This window comes from Microtus oregoni, unplaced genomic scaffold (genome assembly GCF_018167655.1).
Source record: "Microtus oregoni isolate MIOR12 unplaced genomic scaffold, Mior012 000011F_ref0000422, whole genome shotgun sequence".
In the NCBI taxonomy this organism is placed as follows: domain Eukaryota; kingdom Metazoa; phylum Chordata; class Mammalia; order Rodentia; family Cricetidae; genus Microtus; species Microtus oregoni.
In genome coordinates, this window is record NW_024543070.1 from 40,311,861 (window position 1) to 40,324,856 (window position 12,996).

The following is a 12,996-nucleotide window of genomic DNA, read 5'->3' on the forward strand; positions in this document are numbered from 1 at the left end:
ACTCTCCCCAACCCTCCCTTCACTACGCACCCAACTTTGTGCCCTCTTACTTTAACGATCAAGTATAATTCATGCTGCCCATACACTCCTGAGCTTGGGGCCATCTACTTGGAGCACAGCTGACCTACCAGGTGCCTTGCTATTAGGGGCTACAGACCCTCAGACCCTGAACTTTCTATGACCCCTTGCCTGCTGGAGTAAACAACTTGTTTTCCTATGCTTACAGCTGCTCTGAGGGTTTCTTCCTCATGAGTTCCTGATAACAAGGAAGTGGTTTCTGGTGGGCTTGCAGTTGAAAAAGCCTGAGAGCTAGGGCGTGGCCATTAATCAAGGAGAGTCCTATATAAGCTGCCCTGGAACACAATAAAATTGGCATTCTTGCTTCAAGACTGACAATGTCTCTGTGTTCTTTAATCCCCAGACCCTTGCCCTAGCAGACCTTGCCTTAAAGAAAACTGACTCTCCGGCCCCAAGTATCTATCATTGCCACTAGCTCTCCTCAGCCAGAGTGCGGGACTCCCCTTAATCTTGACTTTTTAGACATCTCTGAGGGTGTTCACATGCAGAAGCCAGTGCTTGACACTGGGTGGCTTCCTGTATCTCTCTAGCTTCTTACCTTGAGACAAGGTTCTTTACCGAAGTGCAAGCCCACCATTTTCACTAGGCTAGCAAACCCAGCTTTTCCCAGGACCTGCCTGACTCCGCCCATAGTTCCAGGGTCACAGGCACATACCGCCAGGCCTAGATGGCTTTTATTTTATTTTTAATGCTAGTTCTGAGGCTCAGGTTCTCATTCTTGCAAAGCAAGCACTCTTCTTATCCACGGAGCCACATTCATGGTCATGTAAAGAACTTTGCGGTTACATTGTCTTGTGTGAACATCTGGGAAAGGCTCAGGGGCCACCCCTATACTAATTGGCTTGTGTCCTCTCTGAAGTATGAGACAAAGGCTTGGGAAAAGATGGTTTATTATTGGGTTGGTCTCAAGAAGCACAAATAGAGAGTCAGAGGGACCTAGGAGACAGAGAAAAGCCAATAGCTGATATGTCGTAAAAGGTCTCAAATTTTAAGTCATATAGACTGTCCTTCAAAAATAGTCCATGAAGGGGCAGGGAAATGGGACTTTTCCCATCAACTTCTACCCATGGTGGGATGAAGGATGTTGCTAGGGACACTAAGTGTCTGGTTTTCCCGGTACTGAAAAAGCTCTTGGGGCTATGGCAAGAACCTTGAGGTAAAAAGAAAGGAACCAAATAAGACTTTCAAGATGGGCCAGGGCAAAGCCAGGCAGGTGAGCACGGTGGTTGGCACCGCATCCTCATATCCACAAGGCTCAATGTCTCTCTCCACTGGTGCCCTGCACTGCTAGCTGCTGTAGGCGAGCAGGCCACCTCCCCAGGACACCTCCCAACCTCTGAAGCAGTCATCAGTCCTTCCGAGGGCAGGGACGGGGTTTATTCCATCTGTTCTCGCCTCAGAGTTTCGGTACGAACAGATTACATGATAGGCACAGAAAAGCCTTAAAAGTTTTCTGGAGGCGACTTTCCGGACAACAGGTACAGCTGCTCCCTGTGGTCTCTAGACCTTCTCTCCGTCCTCATGGAGAACTCCACATGCATTCTCCATATTTCATTAGACCCCAGCCAAAGAGAGAAGGCGAGGGGGTGTCAGGAGTTCATAGTATGACTCACATGCAGGAGGCTCACGTGTATGACACCAAGACTTCCTTTTTTCTCCCACAGGCATGCCCACCAGGGCACCCAGAAGAAACAAACATCCCCGAGTCTCCAAGCCTCTGCTTGCAACAGTCAGACACCACATTTCACTTGAAATGCAAAAATAAACTGGCCAGATGCCATAATGCTTTCCGTAACATGCAGTGTTCTCGCTGGATTTATAACCCGAAACTCAGGAATAACGCCCAATGAGATGAACCTGAGGAAAGGCCATGGCTTCAGCAGATCATGGAACTGTCCAGTAAGGGCAGGCAAAATTGCTCTCCACCCTTGATCTGAAGATACTAACATAGAAAAAACACGGTGCAAAATTACCAACTGGCAGGGAAAGTGGGAGGGGAGATGAGTTGGATATGATCAAGATATGTTCTATACATATGTGAAAGTGTCCAAAGAATTTAAAATATTGTTTAAAAAATGCATATACACATGGTAGGGAGAAAGAATGGATCACAGCAAGTTCAGGAGACAGAGCAATCTACCCCTCCTGATAATATAAGCTGTCAAACTGACTCAGTTCTCCACAGTCAAATTTCACTTCTCAGCAAGCTAAGAAAAGGTGATTTGGCCAGGACAAGTCAGTGATCCGTTTTATTTCCCAATCATGCATGAAAATTCACACTTCCTGAATCCTAAGATATTCATATGACTTTTAAATGTTGAAATCTAGCCTCTTGATGACATTTTTATGGTTAAGAAAATAGATCGTATCAATGAGACATAAAATAGGAACTGTACATGATTGCACATGCTTCTGGATGTATCATACTGCTCCAGCATAAAAGAGAAAAGAAATGTGTTCAGCCTGCTATAATTTATATTACTTCTCCAGATCTTAAACAAAGAGAACTTTTCTACAATACCATATGTAACTTTCTAAAGGCACAAAATTTGGGAGTCTATTTCTTTTTAATAATGTGTTCATTGAAATTCACTTTATGTTGTCAAATATTTATAAAAAAATAAATATTATCACTACTCCAAAGAGGTCTGGAAATGAAGCCATTACCTCATTGAGCCTCGGCAGCCCTGTAGGTGCCTTGGTTTATAAACGAGGGAACTGAGGCACGGAATAGCTAGCTCACGTGTTGTAAAGGGTCACATAGCAGGTCAGCAGGATGCCAGGAACAGGCCGGGGCAGGCTGACTTGTACAAAGCTGCTCCTGGCCAACCAAGTGGTGGGTGAGCATACGGCCTTCATGAACACGCATGGCATGACTGATATCGTCAGACACCAACAGATTACTAACTTGTTCCTATGTTGGTGTCTTCTTAATTTTAGTGTCTTCGTTAGGGGCTCTTTGGCACATCAGAGGGGAGCCCTGCAAAGCAAGTCTGTTAAAACAGCCTTTAAAAAGCTGTTAGTACAACCAGTATGGTTATGTTCAGTGAGAATCATTTTGGTGGGCTGAAACACTGTTATAGAAAGCCTCGGTTAAAAGGTGACATAATACAGGCCAGGCATGCAGCCCACTGGTACAGCATTTGCCCAGCATGGGTCAAGCCTGACTTCAAGTCCCAGTGTGTGCCTCAAAAAAAAAAAAAGTGGCATGATAATGGTTTGTTGTGGTGTGTGCCTATAATCCGAGCCTTTGGGAGGCTAAGGCGAGAGGATTGTGAGTTCTAGGCTATCTGGACTACATAATTAGACCTTTTCTCACACACAAAAAAAGTGACAATAGGTACATTTTGGTCATTACTGATAAGACTTGAATTAAGCTTCAAGGTAGCTCTTTGGAAAAGAAAACTAATTCATAACAGAATCCGCATTCTACAGCCTTTGACCCATGACAGAGCTCTGTGAATTAAATCATATGCAAATCTCCGGGGAGATACTGTCAGGAGCAACCCTGCTCATCACAAAAGAGTAAGGAGGCTGAGAGCCCTTCTCCCCTAAAACTAGGCCCACCCTAGCTGAAAATGACCTAAGAAACCTCAGGATCTTTTGGTTTTCAGGGAGCAGTAACATCTTTATTCATTTCTAGCAGTGTTTCTTAGTCGCTCTGTACTCTGCACATGATAGCAACAAGAACAGCAGGTGCAGTAGAGTGTCGCTGGCATCTCTTTTGGCCTAAGTGTTGACAGCGTTTGACAGAGCCACACTAGCAGCTGAGGTTCTTCCTCTCATTCATGTTGCTCGCTATGCACAAGTCTGTTGCTAAATGATGCTTTTATCCACAAATGACATCATGATTTTAGGCCTATTAGCAGCTGTTCTCCAGCAGCTGCCTCCAGAAGCCCCAGCCCAGGTGGGTGCCAGGCTAACTTTCCTCTCTCAAGATCTGCCTATTAACATTTCACACAAACTGGAGCCCAACACACATGGCCTCTTAGCTGGCTGCCCTTATACACCATGATGTTGTAAAGGTTTGCTTATGTAACCTCCATCAAGATTTTACAGCTCCTTTTGCTGGATAACAACTCACTGTTGTTACTTACATAGATACATCTATGATGCATCTGGTTTACTCTTCGTCAGGTGGGACACCTTTGAGTGACATCATGTACAGCGTGAGAGTGATAGCCGGTGAGCGGGGTTTCTGTGGGTGCAGTGCTCATTTCTCTTGGGCACAAACTACAAGTGAGACCACTGAGTCACATGGTAACTCTGTGCTTAACTTTGTAAGGAATTACCAAAGGTTTCCAAAGCAGCTGCACCATGTTGTATTTCTACCAGCAATGCCCAGGGGTTCCAGTCTCTTCATAGCCTCATCAACACTTCTTACTATCAAAACTTTTATTATAACCATCTAAATCAATACAAGGCAGCATCTGATTACAGTGGAAGTTATGTTTTCAGAGTTCCTTTATCTGTAATCATGTGGGAGGAGGTATGCACATCTGAGCACGGGTGCCCATGGAGGCTAGAGAAGGGCTCCATTCCCTGCACTAGAGTGTGGGTAGCTGTGCGCTGCCTGGCGTGGGCACTGGGAACCGCTCTGGAGGAACAGCACTTGTAAGCACCCTCCCATCTCTCCTGCCCCTTCTGCTGTTTTGATTTATATTTTCTAGTAACTAATGATGCTAAACCTGCTTTGTGGACTTGCTGATCATCTGGACTCAAATCTTTTGCCTGTGCTTTGAGTTACACTTACAGTGTTGACTCAAAGCTCCTCCTTTTTTCACACTTTGTCTCCTAGGACAGCACATTCTCCATTAGTTGTTGACCTAGGCCAATCTCCTTGGTTCCTCTTCCTCTGACTTCTCACAAGACTCAGCCCTTGGTTCCTTTCTCTTCTGACTTTCATCCAGTTTCATAGTTTAATACCATCTTTATGTTCTCAATTTCTCACCAGCAATCTCAGACAATGGATTGGAAGAAGCAGCCTCTGCCCTCAAATGATCAACCTCTACTAGAAGGATAAAGAGAAATTCATTCTGTTCCTATAGACAGTGGTACCAAACCAGAGACTTGAGTGCTGAGTTAACCACACAGATCGGAACAGTACTGCAAGACTCTGAGACCCGCGACTGACACCACAGCTCACAGAGGCAGCAGGACCCACACCACAGCCAAGAGGAATGCTAAGAGAAGACTTCGATAGAACCTACCATACGTCTTCTACCGTAAGGTTCAGAAGATCTAGAATCCAGCAGAAAGTACTCCACACAGCAGGGAAAACCAGCACTTGAAAAGACAGCGAGACAAAGATGAGAAATTCTTTATGGCAACGGCCACACAGGGCACCAGTAAACAACCGTAAGAACTCTGAAACAAGCGCAAAGCCCCATGAATAAATAAAGCACATAACGAAGAACAAGTAAAGGGCACTGAAAAGCACAGGAGGCAAAAGTTAGAATCTTCTGTGTGGGCCTGAGAGCATATAGAGGCAGAATACAAAATAAACTGTGGGCTTGAACACAGAACAATACAAATTGTCCCATCCAACAAAGAAAAACCAATCAACTGGAAAATAAAGATGAACATAGTGGCAGGGAACTGGGAAACAGTCATGAAAGAGCCAACGTTTGGGGCTGGGGAGGCAACTCGGCGCTTAAGAGGACTTGCCACTCTTCTAGAGGAATCAAGTTTGGTTCTCAGCTTTCATGTCCAGGGGCTCACAACAGCCTGTGCCTCCAGCTCCTGAGGGGAAGGGGGTCTGACCTGTGCAGACACCTGTAGCCATGTGGTGAACACTCATACCGGCACGAATACACACACACACATACATACACACAATGGTTTGAAATGTCCAAAGTTGATGGAAAGCTAAATCACAGGTTCAAGAAGCTGCATGTGAGAAGCCAGAATGGGATAAGACTAAATCAATCTACACAGCACTGACAGACCTCCAGACCCAGAGCACCAGATGTGTGGACTTCCCATGGCTGTTTCTGTCAACAGTGGTGCTCGGGAGTCTAGGGAATCATCCTTGAGTCCTCTCTGTCTCTAACTCCACTTCAATTCACTATAAAATCACCGCAGCTTTGTTGTCTAAGTTTAGCTAGCATCCGATCGCTCACTTCCATGGCTACTACCAGCATCAACCATCTCCCAGTCAGCTCCTTATACCCATCTACAGACACCCAAAGAAATGACTTTGAGATACAGAGCAGAAAACATCCATCCTGGACTCAAAACCCCCAACTGACTGTTTCATTTCCAAGTCACCCTATGGCTTGTTCTTCTTTGACCTCTTCCTCTGCTGCCACCTCCCCACTCCTGCTTTTTCTATAAGCTCTGTCTTAGGGGGTTTGCAGAACTGTTTACTTTGTCTGGGTGGCAGGCATCGATGTGGATGACTAAGTCCTCCACATGCTTCAGGACTTGTCTTCAAGGCAAGCTTCGGCTGTCCATTCTCAATAACCTCTGCTCTGAACAGTTGAAGAAAGGCTGCAGCTACAAATGTCCCATACTCACCATAGCCTTAGTCTACTTCAGCCCTCCATTGCCCGTTCCAGTGTCAAACACGCTGCATGAGTTTATTACGTATACATTTAGTATCTGTGACATATCCCAGGTCCCTGCTGGAGTGTCCGGCACATGGAAGAAAGGTAATAAATAAATTCTTAAAGGAATAATATGAACTTCCTTCTCTGAAAGGGAGAATAAGTTGTATTCATTTTCTACTTGGGCATAAAAGACTTAAAGCTTAATGTCTTAAAATAACACATTTATTATCTCAAAGTATTGGCTAAGAGTGCGGCTCAGGCTTGGCCAAGTTCTCTGCCCAACATCAAAAGTGCAATCAAGCTGTCAGGCTGGATGCCACTCTGTCGGCTGTTGGCTGGGGGCACCCTCAGCTCCTGGAACCCAGTTTCAGATCCTTGCCCACAGCTTCCTCTAAGGGAAATTCACAACCTGACAGCATTTGTGTTTCAGGCCAGTGGGAGAGTCTCTCACAGGATAAACGTGTCCCATCAGAAAGGGCAGTCCCATTGGGCGCTTCATTCATCAGAGAAAACCTCCCCATTTAAATCAACTGGCTTATGAGACCATAAACACATTCACAAAAATTCCTCATGCTTGTCACATGATGCCACCTAATATGGCAGTCACATCTTTGACAGTCAAGATGCTGCCTTGCTCAGGGGGATTGATCGTGTGTTATACGCACCAGGGGCAGCCATCTTGGGAACTTCATAGCCTAGACAAAAGGACAGACCTCAAGTTGCCAGTTGGCCAAATAAGGCCCCAGATTATGGTAGTCATTATCCAGTGAATCAGAATCTCCAGGAAGAAGAATGCAATAAAAACCCACTTACCACCCTCAGATATTTGACGGCACTATCCACAACAGCCCCAGATTGGAAGTAGCCCAAGTAGCCATCAAAAGGGACACAGGAAGTTGGGTAGAGAAGCATGGAAAGCGGCCCTTCCAGCCCGGAAGAGGGAGGAAATGCTGACAATGGTGCAAAAGCTTGAAAGCTTAAGTTAATGGAAATGTGAACCACAAAAGGGCAAATATTATATTTTACTTATGTGACATCCCTGTAAGTCCCGGTCTCTGGCCTCCATCTTTGGAGGCCCTGCCCCTATGCCTACCAAGCCTTGACCCCTCCTGGGAGGGATGTCAAAGTGATCCACCAAGCCTTGGCCCCTTCCCCGGGAGGAGGGACAAGGCAGTCAGCCCAAACCTTGACCACTCCCTCCCCCAGTCTATTTAAACTGCTACTCCGAGAGTAGCATGGTTTCCTCCCCGCCCCGCCCCCCCCCCCCACACACACGGTGGCTGCATTCACGGCTTTCTGGGGCCACACGAAGCGCAGGAATCCCATTAAACCTGGATGTTTTTTTAATTCGGCTCCTTGTCATTTAGCTTGATTGGGATTTTTGTGTTGGCAGAGAGCTCGCATTAGGAAAAATTCCTAACAATTTCTAGAGAGATCAGTCCCCAGAAAATAGCACAATGACTGTGTGGAGTGCAGGAGAGGGGGCCTAGGTGGAGAGTTTCAGCTTTACAAGATAAAGAGGTAATGACTATGGAAGGTGATGGTGATTGCACAGCAATGTCAAGGTATTAATGCCACTGAGCAGTACCTGAAAGTGTGAAAATGGTAATTTATATTTGCATTATGCCACAATTAAAATAACTTATTATTATTCTTTATTAGAATATGTTTGCAATGTAACTATTCACAACTATATATGTGTGTGTATGCATGTAGTGTGTGTGTGAGTGTATGTATACATACGCGTGCTCTCGTGTGTGGAGACCAGAGCTCAATACTGGGCTTCTTCCTCAATCATTCTCCAGCTTGTTTTTTGAGGCAGGGTCTCTCACTGAACCTGGAGCTCTCTGATTTGCCTAGGTCAGCTGGTCAGCATACCCCGGGTCCTCCAGTACCCACCTCCCCAGGGCTGGGATTACAGCCTGCCCCCAGTCCTGGCTTTTCATCGATTCTAAGGGCCTGAACTCAGGTCCTCATATTCGCGCAGCAAGCACTTTACCAACTGAGCTATCTCTCTGATCCCCACCACTGTGTTCTAAACTTCACTGATAGACAAGGTTGAGGAGCTTCACTGGCTCACGCTCATCTGGGTTTTAAAAGAAGCAATACCCATGTCCTCAGTTGAAAACAATGAAGGGATTAAAACTAAAGTTTATTTTGACAATAATTTTGTCATGTCAGAAATCATCACAGAAACAGTGATTGTTCTAATGAATGACAAAACTCACCTGACCCAGATCCAAGGTGAGGTTGACTTGGTTGTACTGAGTGCCTGAAGAGAGTGGAGGGCTTTGCCACCAGCGTTCAGATCCATCAATCGCGTGGATGGCAGGATGTGCCTTCCTGGAATCCTCAGAATTGCAATAGTCACAGAACTGGCCCTGGGGAGGAGAAAGGCCTTTTTAAAATTTTCAAGGAAAGTTTTTGTATCAGCTTAGCAAAAGAAACGGCCAATGCAAGACTGCCGTCTCCTAGGCCAGAGGATGACCTTAGGCAATTGTTTCTCATTCCACCTTCATATAGATTTCAGGAATCAGACTCAGGTTGCCAGGCTTGAGCAGTGAGGGCCTTCCTCGTGGGGGAAAGCTTTTGCTATTGATTAAAGCTTTTGAGTTTTGGAGTGTTCATTATTAATATTATTATTACTATCAAAAGATTCATAATTGAACAGAGAACATAATATCCTTAAATTTCCAAAGTGTACACCAAATCCTCTTACAGCTTCAAAAGAAGTACAATAATTCAATAGAAAAATGGACAAAAACACCCCAGGCCACTCACAGAGGAGGCAGTGAAAGCTCGGAGTGTGTCCACAATCACCGTCATTCACAGTTCCAGCAGACTATCTGCAACAGCACTGCACACACAGTCTACCCAGATCTAAAGTGTGTCGCAATAAGTATTAGAAAGGGCATACTAGGAGCATAAATCACTGTAAGAACTTCAGAAGCCACTTTGGCATCACTGCTAGAGTAAATTCACACTTAGAACATAACAATACAATACCTGAGCTAAGAACTCAAAAGAGAATGCCTTGAAAAATTTTGATGGCATCAGATGGCAGCCTCTTGACAACAGCAAAGTCCCGAGACTAACCTAACTGCCTGGCTACAGGCAAGCAGGTAATGCAAGAATGGCATGGTCACTCCAAAAGTGGCTACGTGAACAACGATGAATAAATGAATAATAGTGGAATTTTGGAAGTACATTAGTACATTAGCATAAAATTAAAAGCAACCCATAATAAAAGCATTTACTCTTTAGAAATTATATGGATATAATAAAAACTATCTCAAAGAAGCAACTGACTGTGGATGTGTATGCTTGTAATTATAACCCTTGGGAAGCTGTGTGTGGTGTTTTGAATGTAATTGGCTCCCATAACTCATAGGGAGTGACACTATTAGGAGCTGTGGCCTTGTTAGAGGAAGTGTGTCATTGTGGAGACAGGCTCTGAAGTTTTCTCTGCTCAAGAACCACCAAGTGTCTTTTCCACTTCAATGACCTGCATATCAAGATGTAGCCAGCACCATGTCTGCCTGCATGCTGCCATGCTTCCTGTTCTGATGATAATGGACTAGACCTCTGAAATGGAAGCCACCACCTCAATTAAATGGCTTCATTTATAAGAGTTGCTATGGTCATGGTGTCTCTTCACAGCAACAGAAAGTCTAAGACACTGTGGCACAAACCTCATGAGTTTGAGGCCCTGCCTCAAAAAAAAAGAGATAGAAGGAAAAGGAGGGAAACAAAACAATAATTAATAAAGGGTTCAGGATGGTGGTTTCCTCTAGTGACTAGAGACGTTGGAAACAGGGACACACATGCTACCACGTGGGTGAACATTTAGGCTCTACTTTTGGTTTTGTAGAAAGTTCATGCAAGTTTACTTTAGTATTAAACTATCACATGCACACACACACACACACACACACACACACACACACCATGAAAGGATCATAGGTGCATGTCATAAATCGAAGATAATGAAAGATCCTTAATCAAACCCTGCATTTGAACTCCAATATTTTTAACAACCATAAATAAGTCAAGTGAAAGTCAGGATAAAAGGAGCACAAAGAGGAAAAATGCTTCCATATACATACAGCAAACTGTCACAGACACACTGCACCAGAAGTTTCCAGCGTGCAAAGATCACCAGGACAAAAGACTCCCTCTGGATTGTGCTGAGGCTGTTTGGTGGGGGAGAACTGTCTATATTCTGTCAATCATGTTTTAAATAAATGCTGATTGGCCAGGCAGGAAGTATAGGCGGGTCAACCAGACAGGAAGTAGAGGCAGGGCGATGAGAACAGGAGAATGCTGGGAAGGAGGAAGCCCATTCCTCCCAGTCCTGTTCAGACCACGGAAGAAGCAGGATATGATCTGCCCCACTGAAAAAGGTACCGAGGTATATGTGGCTAACATATACTAGAATAATGAGCTGGTATAAGTTGTAAGAGCTAATACAAAGCCTGAGCTAATGGACCAATCAGTTTATCATTAACGCAGACTCTCTGTGTGATTTTTTGGGGACCTAAATGGTTGTGGGAACTGGGCAGGACAGAAACCCCAATGAGCAGGCCCTCATGTTACAGCTGATGTTAGGCTAGTTATGTAGGAAGCAGAAAATGCCTTGGAAGGGGCTAGCAAGGAAGGAAATAAGGGCTGGAGAAATGGTTCAGCAATTAAGAATACTTGCTTCTCGATCATGAGGACAGAGTTCAGATCCCAGTACCACGTCAGGCAGCTCACAAATACCTATAACTTCAGCTCCAAGAGATCCAACATGCCTTCCATCCTCTATGGGCGTCTACACATCGATATACACATACACTCACACACGCGCGCACACACACACATAAATAAAACACAATACATTTAAAACAATAGAAAGGACAGGGGACTCTAAATAAATAGCCTGTGTAATGCTCCAACACGGGCTGTCCACAGGAGCTAAGCCGGCATTCAGCCAGTGGCTCAGCAATGGCATCTTCTTCATACGGATGGAAGCCAAGTCTGCTAGCTTCCAATACCCTTGATGACTGTCTTAGGCTAAATAGCCTCCTGCATGTCATACTCTGCACTGAATCCATAGTGCAAACACTGTATGGTTCTAATTACACAGGCACTGATTCCAACAGCACGCCCTGACAGAACTTTTGTTTTTCTGTTTGGACACTGATTCCTCTGCTTGATTTATCCAAATTGCTCAAATCCTAGAGCATCAGAACTGGGCTGAAATCAGAGAAATAACACTAATGCTTGAGTCTGCCCTTGAAGAAAGTTGCTAGGAGACCAGAGCAACTTTGACTATCACATATTCCTAGAAAGTGCTAGAATAGAGATGGTGTGGGCATGTGAGAGGCTGGGAACACCAAGTCACAATGTATCTGACTTAGTATCTACAATACTCTGAGGTTTATAGCAAAGCACATGAAATCTGTTAGTGGAGAAATGAAGTCATAAAGTTCGCCCAAGGCTAAGGCTAAGACATGCTGAAACCAAGACTGCACAGAGGTCTGAAGATGCTACACACAGCCCAAGACTGTAGTGCTCTTCCCTGGCTGAGCCGCCCTGCAAGTTACATCAAGTTCCTTGTCCCCCATGGGATGGAACGTGAAGCTGAGCTGGAATGGCAGTTCTGCTGTTCTCCAACTACCTGCTACCTCCCGAAGTGCACAGAGGCCCGGCTCGGAAAGGAGTCCTGCCTGGCAGCAGTTTGCACGTTTGTCCTCACATCAGGCACTGAAATCGTGGCAAGAGGAACATCTAATCCCATCTGTTCATCAACAGCCCATCATGTGCAATTGCACGTGCATTGCCAAGGGCTCCACTCCTAGCCATCACTCTCTCAGACTCTAGAGGCCATGCGATCGCAGTACTCAAACCTAAGCCAGCCCTAAAGGGGAGAATTTGCTGCAGGGAGCCAATCCCAAACCTAAGGCTGCCTCTTTGCAAAGATCCTGTTCCCTTTGAGAGACACCACACAGCTGTGGTGACAATCATTAAAGCAAGCCCTTTTTCATTTTCCTGAAAGTTTGCACAGTGGGACTGAGTTGTGAGTTCACAGCACAGAGAGTCCACGGCTCTGTGGCTCTGGCACGTGCCACAGCTCCAGGGGCTGGGGCAAACCTCCCTCCTGGACAGGCTTCTGGGTCTAAGACTTGAATGAGAGAGAAAACAAGGGACTCAAGATTCCTTCTAAGTACTTAAGGAAAACTTTAATAACATTAACAACTATATGCAAATGGGTAACTCAAAAACTGTGTGCATCTTGTCCAAAGTCCAGGCAGGCCGAGCGTGAATCTTTATTTCCAGCTCGGGTTTAGAGGTGTATGTTCTGGAGTAGAACAGATGTGTCTGT

The 12,996-nt window shown here is 45.2% G+C and overlaps 1 protein-coding gene across 2 annotated transcripts in view; it reads right to left on the bottom strand.

Annotated features, from left to right (window-relative positions):
- Lama3 (laminin subunit alpha 3) overlaps positions 1 to 12,996 on the bottom strand; it is a 218,522-nt gene that overhangs the window by 186,181 nt on the left and 19,345 nt on the right. For both annotated transcript variants that reach the window (XM_041659963.1, XM_041659962.1), the window contains exon 2: positions 8,858 to 9,010. In XM_041659963.1, coding sequence (XP_041515897.1) covers positions 8,858 to 9,010 — 153 coding nt within the window. The remainder of the gene's footprint in view (positions 1 to 8,857; positions 9,011 to 12,996) is intronic.